This window comes from Acinonyx jubatus, chromosome C1, assembly GCF_027475565.1.
Source record: "Acinonyx jubatus isolate Ajub_Pintada_27869175 chromosome C1, VMU_Ajub_asm_v1.0, whole genome shotgun sequence".
Classification (NCBI taxonomy): domain Eukaryota; kingdom Metazoa; phylum Chordata; class Mammalia; order Carnivora; family Felidae; genus Acinonyx; species Acinonyx jubatus.
In genome coordinates, this window is record NC_069381.1 from 211,834,987 (window position 1) to 211,854,292 (window position 19,306).

General features: G+C 57.2%; 1 protein-coding gene across 5 annotated transcripts in view; it reads left to right on the forward strand.

The window, feature by feature from the left end:
* MROH2A (maestro heat like repeat family member 2A) overlaps positions 1-19,306 on the forward strand; it is a 45,689-nt gene that overhangs the window by 25,234 nt on the left and 1,149 nt on the right. For 2 of the 5 annotated variants that reach the window (XM_027047175.2, XM_053215990.1), the window contains 20 exons: positions 211-363; positions 1,515-1,637; positions 2,577-2,656; positions 4,099-4,207; positions 5,011-5,106; positions 7,633-7,737; positions 8,416-8,539; positions 9,114-9,232; positions 10,082-10,234; positions 10,639-10,793; positions 12,765-12,924; positions 13,004-13,197; positions 13,544-13,681; positions 14,145-14,259; positions 15,563-15,709; positions 15,859-16,041; positions 16,496-16,651; positions 18,087-18,218; positions 18,864-18,966; positions 19,225-19,290. In XM_027047175.2, the coding sequence (XP_026902976.2) occupies positions 211-363; positions 1,515-1,637; positions 2,577-2,656; positions 4,099-4,207; positions 5,011-5,106; positions 7,633-7,737; positions 8,416-8,539; positions 9,114-9,232; positions 10,082-10,234; positions 10,639-10,793; positions 12,765-12,924; positions 13,004-13,197; positions 13,544-13,681; positions 14,145-14,259; positions 15,563-15,709; positions 15,859-16,041; positions 16,496-16,651; positions 18,087-18,218; positions 18,864-18,966; positions 19,225-19,290 (2,611 nt within the window). The remainder of the gene's footprint in view (positions 1-210; positions 364-1,514; positions 1,638-2,576; positions 2,657-4,098; positions 4,208-5,010; positions 5,107-7,632; positions 7,738-8,415; positions 8,540-9,113; positions 9,233-10,081; positions 10,235-10,638; positions 10,794-12,764; positions 12,925-13,003; positions 13,198-13,543; positions 13,682-14,144; positions 14,260-15,562; positions 15,710-15,858; positions 16,042-16,495; positions 16,652-18,086; positions 18,219-18,863; positions 18,967-19,224; positions 19,291-19,306) is intronic. The other 3 variants (XM_053215988.1, XM_027047180.2, XM_027047193.2) reach the window with 3 other exon arrangements.

The window sequence follows — 19,306 nt, forward strand, 5'->3', positions numbered from 1 at the left end:
AGTAAGGTGTGTTGAAGGGATGAGTGAATGAATGAGCGTTTCAAGATATCAGTGGAAGCGCCTTCTGCTGACTCAGTGGCTCCTTTGGTCATGTGACCGGAGACTGTTCACATGCAGCTGGGGTGGCCAGCTGAACCCTGACACCCCCTCTCCTCCCCGCCCCCCCCCCCCCCCCGCCGGTGGTTCTTCCTCTTCTGGCTGGGCTTGCAGAAGGACCATCCCTGGAGGCGGGAGACGGTCAAGGGCGCCCTCATGGTCATGTACAGCTGCGTGGCCTCGTACTGCCACCCCCAGATCCTCCTCACCCACGTGGACACCCCCATCACCGCTAAGATCATTCACCACTTCTCCAGCAGCTGCCAGGTAACCCCGGGAGGCTGCACCCCCCACCCAGAGCCGGGCTGCCTGAGAGCCACCTGCCTTGGAATCCGAGCACCCCGCCCCCCACCCCAAGTAGGCACCAGGAGTCCCACCTGACACCCAGCTTTGGGGAAGCCCATTTTTTCAAACTGGGTGTTCTCAGCTCCAGGGGGAGGTAGGGGACAGCCTTCCCCACCGCAGTGCCAAGTGGGCGGTTATGGGTCCCGGAAGTCACGGGACAGGTGCCCCCTCTTCCCGGCCTCGCTCTCTCCCTCAGCCCTCGCCTCTGCCCCCTCCCCTCCCGGCATCTGACCCAAGACAAGGAGTGGGGTCTTCAGGGATGTAGAGAGGCTCGCTACTTTCTTGGAATGGCAAGGAGGGGGAAGCACAGAAGGGAGCAAAAGCTATTTCGTTATTGTTTCTGAAGTTGTGGCAAGATATGCATAACACAATTTGCCATCGTCATCATTTTTAAGGTGCGCAGTTGGGGGGCGTTAAGTACACTCACATCATTGTGCAGCCGAGTCCACCAGCCCTCTCCAGAGTTCTTTGTCCCATAAAACGGCCACTCTGGGCCCGCTGAACACATGCCCACGCCCCCTCTCCCCAGCCCCTGGCAACGCCCGTCCTACTCTCCGTCTCTCTGAAGTGACACCCACAAGCGTCGCGTTTAACTGGGATCACACACGGGTTGCCTTTTTGTGGCTGGCTTATCTCACTTGGCCTCAGGTCCTCAAGGCTCGCCCATGCCGTAAAGGAGAAAACGATTTTTATCTCACTTAGATTTTTATCTCAACGTGTCTCTTGGGCGACACACAGGGCATGGTGCCCCTGGCGGGTGAATGGTGTGAGCTGACCGGCTTTGCTGTTCTTAGGGGGGTTGAGGGAGGTGGCGTTTTCAGAACGCTGTGCCTTGTCCGGCACCTGGCTGGCACCCTGGCCTTGTGGCAGAAGCTCGGGCAAGGTGACCGAGGGACAGAACGAGGCCTGCCATCTCTCAGGGTGCCCTTGACTCTGCCTCTTCCTTGGCGCAGAGGAAGGAGTGTCCTCATGCCGTGGTGGGGTCCTTATGAGAGCTGTGGCTTCGGCAGCCTGAGTCTTGGGGCTCACTCCCGACGTGCTACCTCCTTTCCCTCTTCTTGGTCTGGGCGCAGGACATCTGTCTCAAAATGGCCTTCCTGAAGAGTGTGGTGCAGGTCACCGATGCCATCGGGAACATCAAGGACCTGGAGGACTTTGAATTTGCCCAAAAGATGAGCCTCACTGGCATTATAATAGTAAGTCGGGTGAGAGGCGTCCTTGCTCCCGGGTGGTTTTGGGGTCTGACTGCTGACCGGCTTCCCCTCGCTCAGAGGTTTTCAGAGTCCCTGAGGGCATCTGAGGGACAAGGGGGCCGCGGGGGTCACTGAAGCCCCTCCCTGTCTCAGTTCTGCTTCCAGCCAACTGAAGGAGTTCCGAGTACAATATCTGTCTATCTGACAAAGGGTTTGATGGCCAGGGAGCCTGTGGTGCCCGGAAGCAGCTGGTTCCAGGCTGGGAGACAGAGGGCCCCCGGGTCTGCCCCGTGGTGGCCCCGTGTGTTTCTCCACAGGGGGGACCTAGATTCGGCCGCAGGCAGGTCTTAAAGCTCTTTGTTTTGCACAGAACTTCAGTAAGATCTAGAAAATGTCAACTGCCTAAAGGCAAGAAGCCACGACAGAGGCTGATAGAGTTGTGGGAGCCACAGCCCTTCATCCCCAGACCTCCCCACTCCCTCACGATGCCCTGGGCCCCTGGAAAGCACCGCAGCTGCTTTGGAAGCTGTGCCCGAGGGAAATGACGTGGGGTGGAACAGGAGGCCCCGAGAAGGAAATGAGCACGCCTGCTCCCGCTCTGGGCCGGCAGCGATCCGTGTGTCATTTCACGCTAGCCGGGCACTGTTTTACACGTGACGGCTCAGGCGGGGGAGGCAGTTTGCCCAGGGACGCACGGCAAGCAGGTGGCGGGCCTGAGCGAGAAGCTCCGGTCTGTCTGGAGCCCCCCTCCTTCTCACACCAGATTTTGCTGCCTCCCCGAAAATGCTAAAAGGCCACGTGATCCTGAAAAGAGCGAACGTGGTATGGGTGTCCGCACCCCACAAAGTGCCAGGCCTTGGACACTAGCCCCCCCCCCCCCAACTCACTGTCCTCTCTGGTGGGCTCTGGGTGGCTCATTCACCGCCCTGCTGTGCCGGGCAGGCCACCATCAAGGCGGAACCCACCGACAGCCTGGTTTCTCCTGTGCGGACCATGGCGATAGAGGCCCTCTCGCACCTGAGGTGAGCTGGGCCCCTGTTCCGGCCCGGGTGTCTCCGTGGGGAGAGGCAAAGTCCAAGACCACCCCTCCGTGTTCCTTGGGGGGCCACACCCACTTTGCCTCCCTGCCTCTGCAGCAGGGGTCTCGGGCAGCAGCCCTGGGGCGCTGGGCCATCTAGTTGGGTTGGGTGGGTCAAGGAATTCATTTATTGATATGGTACTGATGCAGTTAATACAAAGTAATACAATACCTCAGATTTGCCCTCCTGGAGCTGTCCATTCACTGGTGGGGAAGTAGGGAAGAGGAAGAAGTTATGGAACATCAGTGGTTAGAGTGGCCGGGTGGTCTCTGGGAATTCCGCACCCGTCGGGGCGGATGCAGTGTTTAGTCTCATAACCACCTGTTGCCTGAAGAGGCAGCACGTAGGCAGATTTGAAATAAATTTCACACACATGTCTTCGGGGACTCGGAGGTAAGATGAACACATGCAGAAGGAATCATGGGTCAGAGCTGAGTATTTGTGGGTGAACAGCAATAACAACAACAACAAAAAATATCTGAGGCCAGAAGAAGAAAGGGCTATGAACAAGATGCAATTCTGTTGATACAACAGGGGAGATCAGAAGGCATTGGCATCTGGCTTTTGACCTGGGCTTACACAAAAGAAGACGATCTGGGTAGGAGCTGGAGGTCCCGGCAGGGTGAAATATAGGACCCCTTTGGGGGGCAGTAGTTTAAAGTTAAAATGGCATGGCGGCTCCCAACCTGGGAGGCACAATAGAGCCAGCTGGGGACCTGTGAACAATACCAATATCCTGGCCCCACCTCAGACCTTTAAATAAGGATCCCTAGAGCCTGGTTGTGGCCCTTGGGTACCTCAGAGCTTCTCCAAGTAATGCTAGTGAGCACCTAGGCTTGGGAACTATTGATAAAGGGGTAGGAGAAGGGTGCCCATCGGGCAGCCAGCTACCACCCCTGAGAATTCACTAAAGCTCGGCCGGCTGGGCTCCTCTCCAGAGTTTTTGATTCAGTAGCTCTGGGGTAGGGCCAGAGAATTTGCATTTCTAAGAAGCACCAAGGTGATGTTTCTGCTGCCGGTGCAGGTATTACGCTTGAAAGCCCTTGGGCCAGGGCCAGCCTCTGAGGCAGAGTCCATGGTCAAGGCCAGGGAGTAGCAGTGGAATATTTCTGAGCAGGAGAGGGAGAGGCTGAGAGCAGGCAACAAGAAAGAGAGCTGGCCTTGGGTCCCTGGGTTTCCCCATCGATCGCAGACACAGTCACTGGATACTGGCGACCGGGTGAAGCCAGGGCACCTGGGGAGGGATGCATGCCTGCACCCTCAACCGAGGAAGCTGATCTCTCCCTCATTCTGTGACATGCCTCTGCACCCTGGACTGAGCAGTGGGGTGGCTGGGTCTCAGTCCCCCTCTGACCACCCCTCTTGTCCACTTCTTCTTCCCTTAGCAGTCTGAAGCCTTTCTACTCCACAGAGGAAAACAATGAACTGATGGATATCAGTATTCACTCTGTCATTTCTCTTCAACCCCCACTAGAGGACAATGAGTCCATTCAGGTAGGTCCCTCTGGGCCACCTCATTTTCTGGGTCAGGTCTTAGAAGTTTCCAATAACTTGGGCAGGGCTGAGAGCCCACCATCCTCAACCACCTGTGAGTGCAGCAAAGTGCAGTAGGCTCTATTAGTTAGTATAAAGTAATGCTAGCTGCTGTAACAGGTAAACCCTGAAATATCCATGATTTAATAAGAAGATTTATTTCACACTCAAGTCAAGTCCAGCTGGCAGTGGGGGTGGAGAGGGAGCTGCTGTGTGCAGTTATTCAGGAACCGAGGCTGGCAGAGGCCCCACTATCTTCCATGCGTGGCCCAAGGTCTCCGTGGGTACTGACATCCGGTAGAGGAAGAGAGAACGAGAAAGGGTGTCGAGGATGTATGAGCCACTCTGCCCGCTTCTCATTGGCCAGAACTCAGTCACATGGCTATGCTTAGATGCAAGGGGTGCTGGGAAATGTAGTTCCTGACTGGATGGCTGTTTCCCAGCAACAAGGTGGAGAAGGAGGACAAATCTTTTGTGGACAGGTAGCCATTTCTGCCTCAAAGTCCTGGTCCTGGATGGGGAGTCAGAAGAACTGGATTCTGGGAGTTCAGTTTCCTCCTTTGGAAAATGGGTTCCTCTTCAGAGGTGGTCTTGTGTGTCACATGAGAATTTGGGTGTAAAGAACCCAGTCTAAGTAGAGGTAAAGGGGTGGTTTTCAGATCATTTCATACTTCCCAGCCCTGGCACGGGTCCTTGCAGAGTCCTGGTGGGTGGCTGTGCACACTCCCTCATTGCTGCCCAGTGCTCTCCTCTCTTGGCCATAGACCCTGTACGCAAATGCGCTTCAGGCCCTGGAACACCTGATGGAGGGCCTCATGCAGAGGCAGCTGGACCCCAAAGGGCTGCAGGAAATGGTACACGTGAGTTCCTTGGTGGAGGGCCAAGAGCCAGGGATGGCCACGCCCCCCAGAAAGCTGGTCTGAGGGCCAGATTCTATGGAAAACAGGGGTATGTGTTAAAAATTGTTTCGGTAACTGTATTTTGATAAAATTTCGTATTTGCTGAAAAGTTGCAAAAACAGTACAAAGAACTCCTGTATACCCTTCACACCTTGATTCACAGTTCTTACCAGTTGTCACATTTTCTTTATCTCTCTTTCTCTTCCCTTATCTTTCTTGTTGTACACACAAACACACATGTACACACACACACACACACACACACACACGCACTTTTTGAACCATGGAGAGTTACTTGCAAACATCAAGGACAAGAATGCCCTCTTGTATAACAATGGTACAATGATAAAAATCATGAGGTTTCATGTTGATGATACCATGCTGTATTCTGATTGATGGCCAATACTGAAATTTCACAAATTGTCCCAATAGTATCCCCAATAGGTGTTTCCCCCATCTAGGCTCTAAGCAGGATTACCCAATGTGTTTAACTGCCACGTCTCTTTAATCTGCTTTAATCTGGAAAAATTCCTCAGTCTTTCTTTATCTTTCATAATATTGGCATTTTTGAAGGGCATTGGCTAGTTTTTTTTAATTGGGTTGTTTGCTTTCTTATTATTGAGTTTTCAGAGATTTTATATATTCTGAAAGCAAGTCCTTATAAGATATGTGATTTACACATATTTCCCCCCAGTCTGTGATGTATTTTTCATTGATTTCATAGTGTCTTTTGAAGAACAGAAGCTTTAAAATGTTGATGAAATCTAATTTGTCATTTGTTTTCTTTAATGGATCATGGTTTTGGTGTTATATCTAAGAAGTCTGTGGCTAACCTAAGCTCACAAAGATTTTCTGTTAGAAGTTTGTAGTTTCCAGTTTTATAATTAAGTCTATGAAACATTTTGAGTTAGGTTTTGTATATGGTGTGAGGTATGGATCAAAATTTGTTTGGGGGCCTCTGGGTGGCTCAGTTGGCTAAGTGTCTGACTCTTGATTTCAGCTCAGGTCATGATCTCATGGCATTGTGAGATCAAGCCCCAAGTCAAACTCTGCATGGAGCCTGCTTGGGATTCTCTCCTCTCTCTGTCTCTCTCTCTCTCTCTCCCCCCGTCTCTCTCTGTCCCTCCCCTGCTTGTGCTCACGTGCATGCATGCTCTTTCTAAAAACAAGTAAATAAACATTAAAAAAATTGTTTGTTTGCTTGCTTACACACAGATAACCAGTTGTTCCAGAACCATTTGTTGGAAAGACTTTTGTCCATTGAATTATCTTTGCATCTTTGTCAAAAATCAATTGGCCATGTATGTGTGGGTCTGTATCTGGTACCTGTTCTGCTCCATTGATATATTTGTCTGTCTTTACACCAATGTCATCCTATCTTGATTACTGTAATGTTAGTTATAATAAGTCTTATGACCAAGATCAGATAGTATGAGGCACTGATTTTGTTCTTTGTTGCTGCATTTTACAAATATTCATACATTGTGTTCCCATTTGTTTCAGTTAAAAATACATTTTAATTTCTCTTTTAATTTTTTCTTTGACCCGTGGGTTATTTAGAACTTCCCAAATGTTGGAAGACTTTCCAGAGATCTTCCTGTTTTTGATTCCTAATTTAAATCCGTTGTGGTCTGAAGACATACTTTGTATAATTTGAATCCTTTAAAAAATTTTTTTAATGTTTATTTTTGAGAGAGAGAGAGAGAGAGAGAGAGAGTGAGTGGGGCAGGGTCAGAGACAGAGGGAGACACAGAATCCAAGGCAGGCTCCAGGCTCTGAGCTGTCAGCACAGAGCCAGAGGCGGGACTCGAACCCACTGACTGCGAGATCATGACCTGAGTGGAAGTCAGTTGCTCAACCCACGGAGTCATCCAGGTGCCCCAAATCCTTTTAAATCAACCGAGACTTATTTTGTTGCACAGTATGGTCTATCTTGGTGAGGGCTCTGTGTGCACCTGTATATTGTGTTAGGCGGAGTGTTCCTAAACATCAGTTAGACCAAGCTGGTTGGTAGTGTTGTTCAAGTTTTCTCTATCCTTCCTGATTTTCCATCTTCTTGTTCCTCAGTTTCTAAGAAAGAGGTACTGAGGTCTCGGAATCTCACCATCGATGTATTTCTCCTCTGAGTTGTAGTAGTTTGGCCTCATGCACTGCTACTGCTACTGCCTGTGTGAACATTAAGGCCCTGGGGTGCAAGGTGGGCGACGATCCTGCCTCCTTCACCTGCAGGCAAACATTTGGAACGAGGCCGAACACATCAGCCAGGCGCCATCTTGGTGAGGATAGCTGGGGACTGTGGACTCTCTGTCCACAGCCGCATCTCCCTTGCAGGGGTGCCCGGAAGGAGAGGCAGAAGTATCCAGAACCACCCAACACCTCTGGAAGTCAGAGTCTTGAGTGGGAGAGACGAGGCGGGCAATAGCCAGCTGGGAAAGGCTGGCCTTGGGATTTTAATGTCCCCTTCTGTGTTCTGGGCTCTACCCACAGCTCCTGGAAAAGTGGATCTTGTCGGAGAGAGAAGGGGAGCGGGAGAAGGCCATGAACCTCCATCTCCACCTCCTGCAGATCCACGTGCAGAACGTTGGTGTCTGCGTGAGTCCCGGGGCACTGATCCCCCAGCCTGCTGCTCTGACACCCACAGCAAAGTTCCCGTCTCGATCCCTGAGGAGAGGGAACACTTTATTTTTTAAGCTTATTTATTTATTTTGAGAGAGAGAGAGTGCAGGAGGGGCAGAGAGAGAGAGAGAGAGAGAGGGAGAGGGAGAATCCCAAGCGGGCTCTGCACTCCAGCATGGAGCCCGACGCTGGGCTCGAACTTGCGAAAGCAAGGCCGGGGCCTACCCTCATGCTAGGTTTGAGGCCAGATGCTGTGCAGAAGGCATCGCTTGGATTTTCTGACATAATTCTCACAACATCCCCTGAAACAGGAGGCTCCGTTAGATGAGGAACATGAGGGCACCAGGCTAAGCAGCCTGCCCAGGCCACACAGCTAGGTTGGCGGGGCCGGGGGGGCGGGGGAGTTCACATTTGAACCCAGGTTTCAGTTACAGGAACAAGGCAGGTGCCTGATATAGAGCCTGGGCCTGCAGCCGGAGGGGCAGGTCCTGAGCCAGAACCGTCGGATCCTGGCTGTTCTGCCTCCAGGGGTCCCGCTGGGGTACCTTTGAGCAAGGCTCACCCTCTCTGGTTGCCCGTTATGCCACCCCTGGGCAGCCCCTGGTGTGCATGGATGGACAGAGGGTGTGAGCCTTGAGGTCTCCTGTCCCTCAGATCCCCCTGAAGCTGGGGCAGTTTGGCACGCTGGTTGGACTCATTGCCCCTCGCACCTGTGACTCACACACAAGAACCCGCATGGCCTCGATGGATGTCCTGTCCAGCCTGCTGGATCTTCATGGTACAGAGACATGAGGACATTGAGGCTGGGAGGGGTGTCAGCTGTGGGGCTATCCTAGGGGAGCATGGCCTCTCTGTATAGACAAACAAGGGTGACCAGCAGAGGTAATGGAGGGGATGCAGAGCTTGCTGAGAGGCCATGGAAGTTTCTGGAGGGAGAGCCTCCCTGGTTTGGCACAACTCACCGAGGGCATGTCCTGGGTATTAAGGGGCCTCACTGGGAAAACAACAGCTCAAAGATACCAAGGACACAGCAGAAGCGGCCAGACATGACCTCAGGGGCACATGCGGGGTGGTGACCTACAGAAGGGAAGACTCTGCCTCTGGCTCACTAGCTGGTGGCCTCCCAGAAAGCAGGCATTTGAGCTGTGTGCAGAGGTGGTGTGGGGAGACAGGGCAATGAAAGCAAAGGCAAGAAGAGATGGGATGTTCAGATGCTGGACAGTGGTCCAGGCCCTCAGAGCCAGGGAGCCCCTAACCCCAACCCCATGGGCCAGGGCAGGAAGCCATTTTGACGTGGCCTGTGGGTGGGTCCTTTGTCCTTCTGATCGTGTCTAAAATTGTGTTCCCCGCAGCAAGCCAGACCTGCTCTTTGTGGGGCCCTTCCGAGAAATTGGAGCTTGCAAAATGTAAGGAGGATCTCCAGGGCTTGAACATGGAGGAGGTTTTCAGTGTGTCTTCCAGAATCGCCAAGGTGACACGCTGGGAGGGTCGTGTCGGCTCCTGGGCTGGACTCCAGTGCCTGGACCATGTCTGAGGCCTGGGACCTTGCTCAGCCTGGCCACACAGGCTTCATCCTCCTCCAGGGGATCACAGTCCCCATGGCTTTTGGTCCAACCCACGCCCTCTGTATCTAAACGGTGTGCGATATGTAAGTTCCCCACTGTGATGCCTGGCACGTAATAGGTACTTAACGGTCCCACAGTCCCCACCTACCTTGTCTCCATGCCTATGATGTGCTGCACTGAGGGTGGAGGGGCCCCAGGAAGAATTAAACTCGGGATTCTGCACAGCGGTGTTGGCCCATGGGCACACTAGACCCCCAAACTCTCAGAGCTGCAGAGGGGCGGGGTCACTTCCACCTCAGGGGGCCGAGGTGGCTTTCTGGAGCAGGGGGCCTATGGGGGGAGGCAGGATGAAGTCACGGGGCGCCAGGGCTCAGGGCACAGCTTGAGGGAAGGAAACATGGGCAACGTTCGGGTGAAGCTTCCTGAGCAGAGTTCAGGTGGGGTGGGCGGCGTTGGGTAGGTGAGGTGTGGGAGAGGTTGGGGAACCTTCCAGAAGAAGCCTGTGAAAGCTGGACTGAGCTGTGAGTCTTTGAGGTGGGGGAGTAACACCCCGAGCAGGCTAGTGAGGGGGCCGGTGAGATGCCGGGCAGGGAGACGGGTAGGAGGCCCTGGCGATGTTTTGAGAGATGGCAGGGGCCCGGGCTGGGGCTGCGGTGTCGGGCTGAAGAGGGGGGCGTCAGCGATGACAAGTGGGGGCAGGGAGTTAGCCTGAAACTTGGTTGTTGAACCTCAGGAGGGCTGTGCTCTGGTCCTAGGTGGTTTGCATGCAGTTTAACTGTGATGAGGTGGTCTCGCTTATCCAGAAGCTTTGTGAGAACATCGGGGCCATGGACCTGTGGCATGACAAGGCCTCCGTCACCTGGATAGGCACCTTCCTCCAGAGGCGGACCAAGGAGCTGGAGGACAAGGTAGCAGAGCTGTGGCTGGGCCACCTGAGGCCTGGGGCTGCCCGGGGCGCCTAGGCTAGAGGGACACGTAAGGGCCTGGCTGCACTCTCCGAGAAAGCCTCCCCAAACCCTTGGTTGTAAAGAGGAGGAGAAAGTAGAGTTCTGGAACGAGAAAGAGACACGCTGAAGGTAGCCCGGTTAGTAAGTGGCCAGTGGGCCAGACGCCCATGGCTCTCTCTCCCCGAGCATACTGCCCCCTACATAGAAGACATGATAAAATCCGGGAAGAGACCAAAAGATGAGCTGGTGGTTTAACCTGCCCGCTGTCCAGTTGGGCGAGAGTCCCTGGAGGAGGGGTGTGCGTTGGGGGAGGTCAGATGCCGTGGGGGCCCAGGCTGTGCCGGTGATGCCCCGCCCCTCCCCAGGTGGCTGAGATCCTGGGTGCCATCTTGGTCCACCTGCCCGTGGCGGACCACCCGGAAGTGCGGCGTCTCCTCATCGAAGGCATCCTCCTGCTGGCGCACTACCACCAGGAGACGGTCCTCACATTGCTCCTGAGGCAGCCCCTGCCCATGGAGAGGTGGGCGCCCCGGACAGGGAGCCACAGCCCCCGGGCCATGCCCGCCTCGCCACCACCGACGTATCTCAGGACGGGGCCTTGAGTGGTGCCACGTCTGACCCTGGGCTGGCTCAGACGCTCTCCCTGCCCCTCCTGCGGGAGGCGTGGCCCCTGAGGACCATGGACTTAGAGCCCCAGGGTTACAGGTCCGTCCTACGGAGCTGGAGTCCAGACCCCGCAGTTTCTCAGGCGTCCCCTCTGGACCCTGCCCACGGCAGCCCTTTCCTTCCCTGTGGAGAACAGAACTCTGGGCGCCCTCTGAGTTTGGGCCACTCTAGGACACGCCTGAGGACATGGCCACCAAGGCCCGGGCGGGCCTCAGAGGGGCTCCACCCTGTCCCTCTGTCCTTCCAAGTGCTGCCCTGAGAGGGCATGTCCAGGTGCCCAACGGATGACCTGGCAGGACCTCATGCCCCTCAGGTGGCCTCGTGACCCCCTGCTTCCCGGTGTTATCCTCATGGACTGCTGAGTCCCCGCGTCTCTGTCACCGTGTCACACAGGCAGCTGGCAGCGTCTCACCCGACCGGGGGCGTGTGTTTGCAATGGTACCGGGGTTCCCTGGGCACAATCCGGAAAGGGGTGGGCGCTGCCCCCAGAGCAGCCAAGGCTGTGGAGCAAAGACAGGCCTGGAGACCGTTGGTGGAGGGAGAGGGGACAGGTGTCACCCAGCAAGCTGTCACATGAACAGAGAGGCCTCAGATCCAGAACCTCAAGGGCTGGCCCGGGCAAAAGGCAGGCCTGGCTGTGCTGTGGGCAGAGGGCAGTGCGGATTGCTTGATTTGATGGGGGATGGTGGCTTTTGGAGCAGTGCCGACCTGGGGGGGGGGGTGGGGCGTGCAGTGCAGGCCCCTGTGTGGCCTCCGTCGGGCTGGCGATCTCGGCGGCCCGGGTCACGCTGGCTTTCGCTATACTGGTGAGCTATCACTGTGTAACAAACTGTCCCCACCTTGAAAGCTCAGAACAACCCCTGTTATTATCTCAGTTTCCACGGCCAAGAATCTGGGGACGGCAGAGCTGGGGACTGTGTTCAGGGTCTCACGGGGTGGCGGCCAGGCTGAGATTTTCCGGAACCCAGGTCGTCCCTCAGGCTCACGCGGTTGTTTCTTGCCGTCGCAGGCTGAGGTCCTGCTTTCTTGTCTCCTTACACCCCGACGTCTCCTTTATGAGAAGTGGTTGCTGATGAGCCCACGTGCCCACGCCTCCGTTCGGTTCCCGCCACCGGGCACCGGGTCATGTGCCCTCCCAAGCCCACCTCCCGCATGCGTGTGATTGGCTTTGTGGATTCGCACGGGCCGTGTCCGCCTCTCCTTGTTCCGTTGGATCTTGGCGGACTTGCCGCTTTAGCCCTTTTAGAGCCCCCCCCAGGCCCCCGCTCCCCTGCACCTGTGCACACCCGGCCCGTTAACCTATCCTGGGGACCTTCCCTTCTCGGCAGAGCCACAGGCTTGGACTTGGGGGGCGGGGAGCTGCTTCAAATGCAGTCTGGCAGGCTACCTGGCCTCTGCAGGCCTCCTGCCCCCTTCGCGCGCTACGGAGATGAAAACATTGTCCTCAAAGGCATGTTGGGAGCAGGAGGCGCTGTGCTATCTGCAAGCTGCTTAGGACCCGACAGATTGGGTCCTTGGCAGCTGTTGCTTGACGTACCTATAAAATCATCGGACAGGAGGCCTGGCAGGTGCCTCTAAGGTCACCTAGTGGTGGAGCCGCAGTTTCCCGGGGGGGAGGGGGAGGGCGTGGCAGAGAAAGCAGCATGTGGAGTCACGGACCTGGGTTCTAGTTATGCAACCTTTAGGCAGCTCACTCCACCTCCCTGATGTTCAGCCTCCGGAGTCTAACCCCTACTCAGGGGCTCGCCTGGGGGTCCAAAGGGGCTCTTACCTGCCAGGGTACGAGGCGGGTGACCCACAGTCCTTGTCTCTTGTCTTTGGTTAGCCACCTGACGGAGGTGTGGCTGGCCGTGGCCGAGAACGTGCCCTTTGCCCGAACGATGCTCCATGGGCTGATGGGCCGGCTGCAGGCGAGGTTCACCCCCAGGGCCAATGCCACCTCCAAAGCTGACATCTGGCGCCTGGCTGCGGTGGACCCTCTGATGGTAAGTCACAGGGGTGGGCCCCGGGGCTCCTTGGGGGCTCAGAGTAGGAGCCCTGATGCCTCAGCCCTTGTCTCTGCAGACCCTGTGCACCATTCACCTCCTCATCCAGAAGATGGATATGGACGACAAGGTCCTGGACCTCTTCCCCGACCTCATCTACACCCTCCTGCTGCAGCTCAGCGGCAGCCAGGGGCCAGAGGCTGTGTCGCCTGTCCTCAAGACGTGGAGACTCGTCCACATGGGGACCCTGCCCAAGGAGATCAATCTGCAGAGGTGCTCTCAAGGGCGGGGGTGGGTGGGTATGGCGGGCAAAGCAGTGGGCCCGAGCTGGACGTCGCCTCTGGGAAGTCACGGATCCCAAGAGTCACCTCCACCAAGAGGCCTTGTTGTCCTCTCCTGATGGGGAGAAGCTTCTGGAAGCAGATCCCACAACCCTCCCTCACATGAGTCCAGCACGGTGTGGTTTTTGCTGTTCGAGGACCCACTCTGCCACGTGATCGCCCTTAGCCCCTTGAGCTCGGCCCGGCGGACAGGGGGACCCCCTCTTCTCTGAGCCGGATTCAGTGCCTGGGGGCGCCCGGGGGAAGCTTCGTCGAGACATAGCCCCACCTTCCTCCAGGATCACGATCAAGTCCATGAAGCTTCTGTTCAGAAGACTCAGCAGCGAGCAGCTGGTTCGCACGCTGGAGGAGCAGGGCGTGTGGAGCCTCCTGCAGACTAGCTCCACGTTCCTGCAAGGCGCGGGCCTGCTGGCCAGGTGGGCGTCCGGGCTCCCTGTGCCGGGCAGTGGGACCTGCGGGGCCGTCTCCTTGCTGGAGGTCTAGGTCACGGCTGCACGCCTCGCTCCCGAGGCGACCCATGTCCCAGACTCTGGGATGGCAACGTATAGGGCAGAGGGAATCTTTTATTCCAACCCTTCCCCCTCCAAGGCAGGAAACGTGAGGTCAGAGGCAGGGTGGGGCTCGCTCGAGGCCACAGGGGGCAGGCGGAGAGCTCTTCCTGGGTCCAGGTCACTCACGAGTGGCCCTCATTCGAGTCCCTTTTTATAAAAAGGAAACGAAAAGTGGGTACTCCAGTGAAACCCTGACCAAAGCCCTCTGGTGAGGAGGGAGAGGCCCAGAGAGGTTAAGACATGGCCCCCGGGCGCCCAGCCCCAGAGCAGCTCCACAGGGCAGTGGCTGAGCAGCCCTCCCAGCCCCCTGGCCTTGTCCCCCCTGCAGGTTCTGCATGCGGAACATGGAGGGCTACAGGCAGCGGCTGTCAGAGCTGGTGCTCAGGGGCATGGACTCGGATGTCCTCTGCTGTCGCATCAGCAGCACGGCGGTCTGCGTGGAAGTGAGGCTCAGGGCGCGGAGGGCTGGGTGGGCTGGGGTGGGGGCTGGGGGGTGCCCCCCCAGCTCCTCTCTGGGGCAAGAGCCCAGGCTCTGAGGGGCATCTGAGTCAGGGGGCGGAGACTGTCCCACCCTGCAGGGGACGTGTTCATTCACTGGTTCGTCACACGATCCGGGGTGTGCATCTAAGTGAGGCGTGCTGTGCTGAGTGCCAGCAACACCCAGGGGCCTGGATGAGGGCACCTTGGCTCTCGCCGGGGTCGGTGGTGCTGGGGGAGGCCTCCCAGGAAGGTTTTGAGGGGTCAGAGGGGCTTTGCCAGGCAGGAAGACCGGGGGAGGGTGTGATGGCCGCTGGGGTCCAGTTCCCCTTCTGTGCAGTCGGGGCACTTTCAGGGTCCTGAGGGAATTGGCCAGAAAACTTTTAGGAGAAATTGTGTTGGCTGCATGATGCCCAACATGCTTTAGGAGCCCAACATCACCTAGGGCAGCATTGGCAACCTTTTTCTGTAAAAGGCTGGATAGTACATTTCCCATTTTGGAGTCACCAATTTGGTGTTTCGTTTTCTTTAGGTTTATTTTTAAAAATTTTTTTAGTGTTTATTTTTGAGAGGTGGGGGAGGGGCAGAGCGAGAGGGAGACACAGAACCCGAAGCAGGCTCCGGGCTCCGAGCCGTCAGCACGGAGCCCGACGCGGGGCTTGACCTCACGAACCCTGAGATCATGACCTGAGCCGCAGTTGGACGCTAAACCGACTAAACCACCCAGGAGCCCCTCTTTAGGTTTATCGAAAACACATTCATGTGTGCGTACATGTGTGCGTGCACACACACACGTCAGAGGGGTCCCCGTTGGCCGAAGTCCTGGCATTTTGAGCGCTGGGCCCCTTGTGACTCTCGGAGTCCCAGATGAGTGAAGTTCACGCTCCTCGTGCACTCCTGTCCAGGCCCAGCAGGCACGGCTCTTGGACACGGTGGCTGCTTTGTCAGGGTAACTGAATGAACGTAAGGTCACAACGTACAAGGTTTTTCCCGTGTATTTCTCCATGAAGCCCCCCGACCACCCTGTGAGGCAGGTACTGGTGTCAGCCCCTTCTTACAGGCGAGGCCACGGAGGCTCAGAGGAGTTAGACTTGCCGGGGCCTCAGCCGGCCGGCGGAGGAGCCCAGAGCTGGTCCCGGGGAGCTGGGGCTCCGAATCCTCTCCTCTTCACAGAGACCATTCTGTGCATTGCGTCTCATCACACGTCCCATCCTGAGGCTGAGAAAGGGGCCTATATGGGCGGTGACTGTAAAAAGTTCTCTCTTCTAGTTCATGAGCGACCCAGTTCTGTACCAGGAGAAGCTGCTGAAGCCCACGGTGTTGATGCTGGAGAAGGGCGTGGACCAGGAGGACGAGGCCTTGAGGGTGCTCTCCCTGCGTGCCCTGGGCAACATGGCCCTGGGTGCCCCCAAGAAGGTCCTGCGCCCGACCCTGAGCTCAGGGGCCCAGGGTGCAGGGCCTGGGGGGGGCTGAGGGCCCGGGGCTGGCGTGTTCTGGCCGATGGGGGAGGTGAACCAGGTGGGGACTGAAGCTCCTCGTGGCCCCCTCCCCCACCCGCACCCCAGGTGAGGCAGTACCGGAAGCTGTTACTGGAGAAGTGCCTAGGCCCCCTGCGGGAGCCCGTGGTCACCAGCGTGACCTCCGAGGGCATGGAGGCCCTGGCCAAGATCCTGGCTGAGCTCCGGGAGGGCGACGTGGGGTCTTCGTTCGGCATCATCTCCGAGCGGTGCAGGGCCTTCTTCGACAACGTGAGTCTAGATCGTGGCCTTACTCGGTCCCGGCCCTCGCTGGGGGCTTCCCACGTGCCCACACACACGGGCGAGCACCTCTTATCCCCGTAAGAAAGGACAAAAGACGTGCTCTGGGACAGGAGGGGCCTCAGGTCTGACTTGGTGCCCACGTATCCGTTAGCCGATCCTGGGATCCCGCAAAAGAAAAACAAAACCTCTTGTTCTAGGACTCGTGGGACCCCTCCCCTGCTCGTAGGGTGTGAGCCTCTCCTCTTAATGCCTCGCAGCCTGCAGAAGCTCTCTGGGCACCTGGGTGGTGGCGGGCGGAGGGCCGCCATCCTGAGGGAATGATCCAGAAGCCTCTGCGGGGGCCGAGGCAGCCCAAAGGGTCCACGGAGAGGCAGGTGGCTGGGGTTTCGTTGGGCTTCTTGTGTCCTGAATTTCAGGACTCGTCTGTACATGTCGACCACAGGAGAGGGAGCTGCTGCGTTTGAAAGCCTTTGTCCTGTTTGGGAAGCTGGCAAAGTTGGTCAGGATCTCTAAGAAACACTTCTTCAAGGAGGAAGTGAAAAAAGCCTGGATTCCCCTCATGCTGCACTGCCAGGACCCCTGCTCCGAGGCAGCCCAGGTGAGACGCGCCCTCCTCTTTGTGGCCCAGAGTGTGGGGACCTCTGGTCCCCAAAGGAGAACGTAGGCGGGTCTGTGGGCTCAGCCTCTCCCCACGTCCCTCTTGGTCGGCCCCGTTCCTCACATGGGGCTGGGGAGGGGGTCCGGCCGGCTGACCCACCAACCAGCCTGCTGAGGCATCTCGGCGCTGTGGGGAACACGGCATGGCGGTCTTCTCCCCCAGTCACGGCCTGCAGGCACCCTCTGCCCAGCCTCCTTTTCCTTCCAGCAGATTCCACAGCTTGCCATCATCACCCTTGGGTGTTATGACCCGCTCACGCTCCAGACTTGCCTTAAATCCCTCCTCAGTGGCCCGTTTCCCCTCCCTCTCGGGGGGCCCGGTTCTTCCGCCAGTTTGGGCGTGGGAAGGGCAGGGGAGACCCACAGCCCCTGCCTGTCCGACCGCCTCCCCTCACCCTGTGCAGGCCCGTGACCCTGACCTCTGTCTTCTCTCTCCACACGTCTTCCTGTGTGGACTGGGGCAGGGGGCCGGGGAGAGGGGGCTGAGATTAGGGGCAGTTCTGTCCCCTCCCCGAGAGCTGTGGGGCACTCAGTGGCTCACGCTCCACTCCTGCCTCAGTCTCCAGTTCCGGGGTCCCGGGAGTCCCACCCTGGTGAGGGTTGCGGGTGTCCACGCGGGGTGGGGTGGGCTGGCGGCACCTGTGGGTTGCTGAGGGGCATCCTGCGGGGCACTCCTGACTCCTGCTCGGCCTCGGGGACTCTGGTGACCCAGCCCATGAGTTCTCAGCCCTCAGAGACTCTCTCCTCACAAATCTATCAGTGGCTCCCACTGGTCTTTCACCTTGTATCAGCAGCTGTCCTGCGGGGTGAGCCTCAGGGAAGGAACACCTGGGAAGGCGGCCGAGAGGGTCTAATGAAGGAACGGCAAAGAGGGGTGGGGGCTGGGGAGGCCACAAGGGAGGCAAAGGCCTGGCTGGTTCCAGGCACACGGTTGCCCTGCGTGTCCCTGGCGAATAGGTACCCCAACCCCTCTCCACAACCCCCTGCCCAGTCTCCTAGCCTATCCTCCCGTGAACTAACCCCGTCAGAGGCCGGAGGCCAGAGTCCGGGGGGCCCCGTTGCTGCAGTGCTCAGGGAAGGTCTGGGAATGAGAAAGCTCACCCCGGTCCTATCTGTCCCTGCCAGGCCCCTGACCCCAATCTCCCAGAGGGGCAGGTCCTGGGCAGGGCTGCTGAGGGCACGGAGGTTGCTGACTGAGGGACAAGAGGGCTGCGTAGCTGGCGGGGCTCCGGTCGCAGGTACACTTCCCCGGGGCTGCCCCTGGGCTTCTCGACGGAACGCCAGCCCTGCCATCCCCACCCCTACCCCCAGACCGTGGGAATGCCCTCGGTCTGCCTGGCGCCCTCCCTGCCATCCCCCGCCCTGTGCCCCTCCAGGCCTGCATGACCACCATGTTTCAGTGTGTGCACTTCTGGGGCTGGAAGGCCCTGGAGAACAGCCCGGGCCAAAGTAACACCAGTGCGGCCGAGGAGATGACTGTTTTCCAGATGATGCTGTGCTCCATCCCGGTGAGGAGGCTGAGGGCGTGGGCCTGTTGGAGGGCCGCCCGGGGCCTGGGGCTCTGGGTCACGGCTGCCATAGACCTCTCTCCCGCGACCATGTGCTCACCTTCCAGGCGTGAAGCGTCCAGGCCAGCACGGTCCAACAGAGAGATAACGCAAGCCGCATACCCCCACGTTTTCTAGTAGCCATGTTAAGAGAAGAGAAAGAGGGGAAACCAAACAATCATAGATTTTATCTGACCCAGTAGATCCAAACCATTGTCATGTCAACATGCAATCAATGTGCCAATTATTAACGGGGTATGTTCCAGTTTGGGGTACGGTCTTCAAAATGCAGGAGGCACCTGACACTTAATTCAGACCAGTCACGTTTCAAGTGCTCAAGGGCCACGTGTGGCCAGTGGCTATGGTATGGGACAGCCACAGAGTCTAAAGGCCAATGTGATCTCTTCTCTGGGTCAGACAGAAGGTAACAGGGGGCTGAAAGTCCCTAAGTTGCCCAGCTAATAATTCGCTATGCGATGCTGGGATGTGCACTTGCCCTCTCTGGGCAGACCCTCCCGCATCAGACAGATGGGAACCCACTCTGTGAGCAGCCCATCTCTAAGGCCTCATCCTCCATGGCTCTGTCCATCCTGTGTCTATTTGCAGACTCAGAAAAAGCCTGCTGTTCTCTATAGCTTCTTGCTAGAAACAATGACCTACGTTAATAGTAACTTGCCAAGGATCAGAATTGCTGCGTGCGACCTGGCAGGTGAGCGAGCAGATGTCTCGGGATGCAGGAGGGACCTTGAGGGCCACACCCAGGCCTGGAGCGGGGAGGTGGCCGAGGAGGGGCCAGACTCAGGCGGAAGTCCCCCGGCACGTGTCCTATCACACCCAGCTGCACACCTGCCTGATTCTCAGCTAGGCATCTTCAGCGGAATCCTAAACAGACACCTCCTAAGGTCAAACGGAATCTCCCACTGGCCTAATATTTGTGTGATGAGCATCTCGCTGGCTCTCATTTTAGGAATTATTATGCAGCAGATGCCTGCGCATCACCTGAAGAAACTGGACTTTCCGGCACTACGGAATTGTAAGTAGAGAAGACT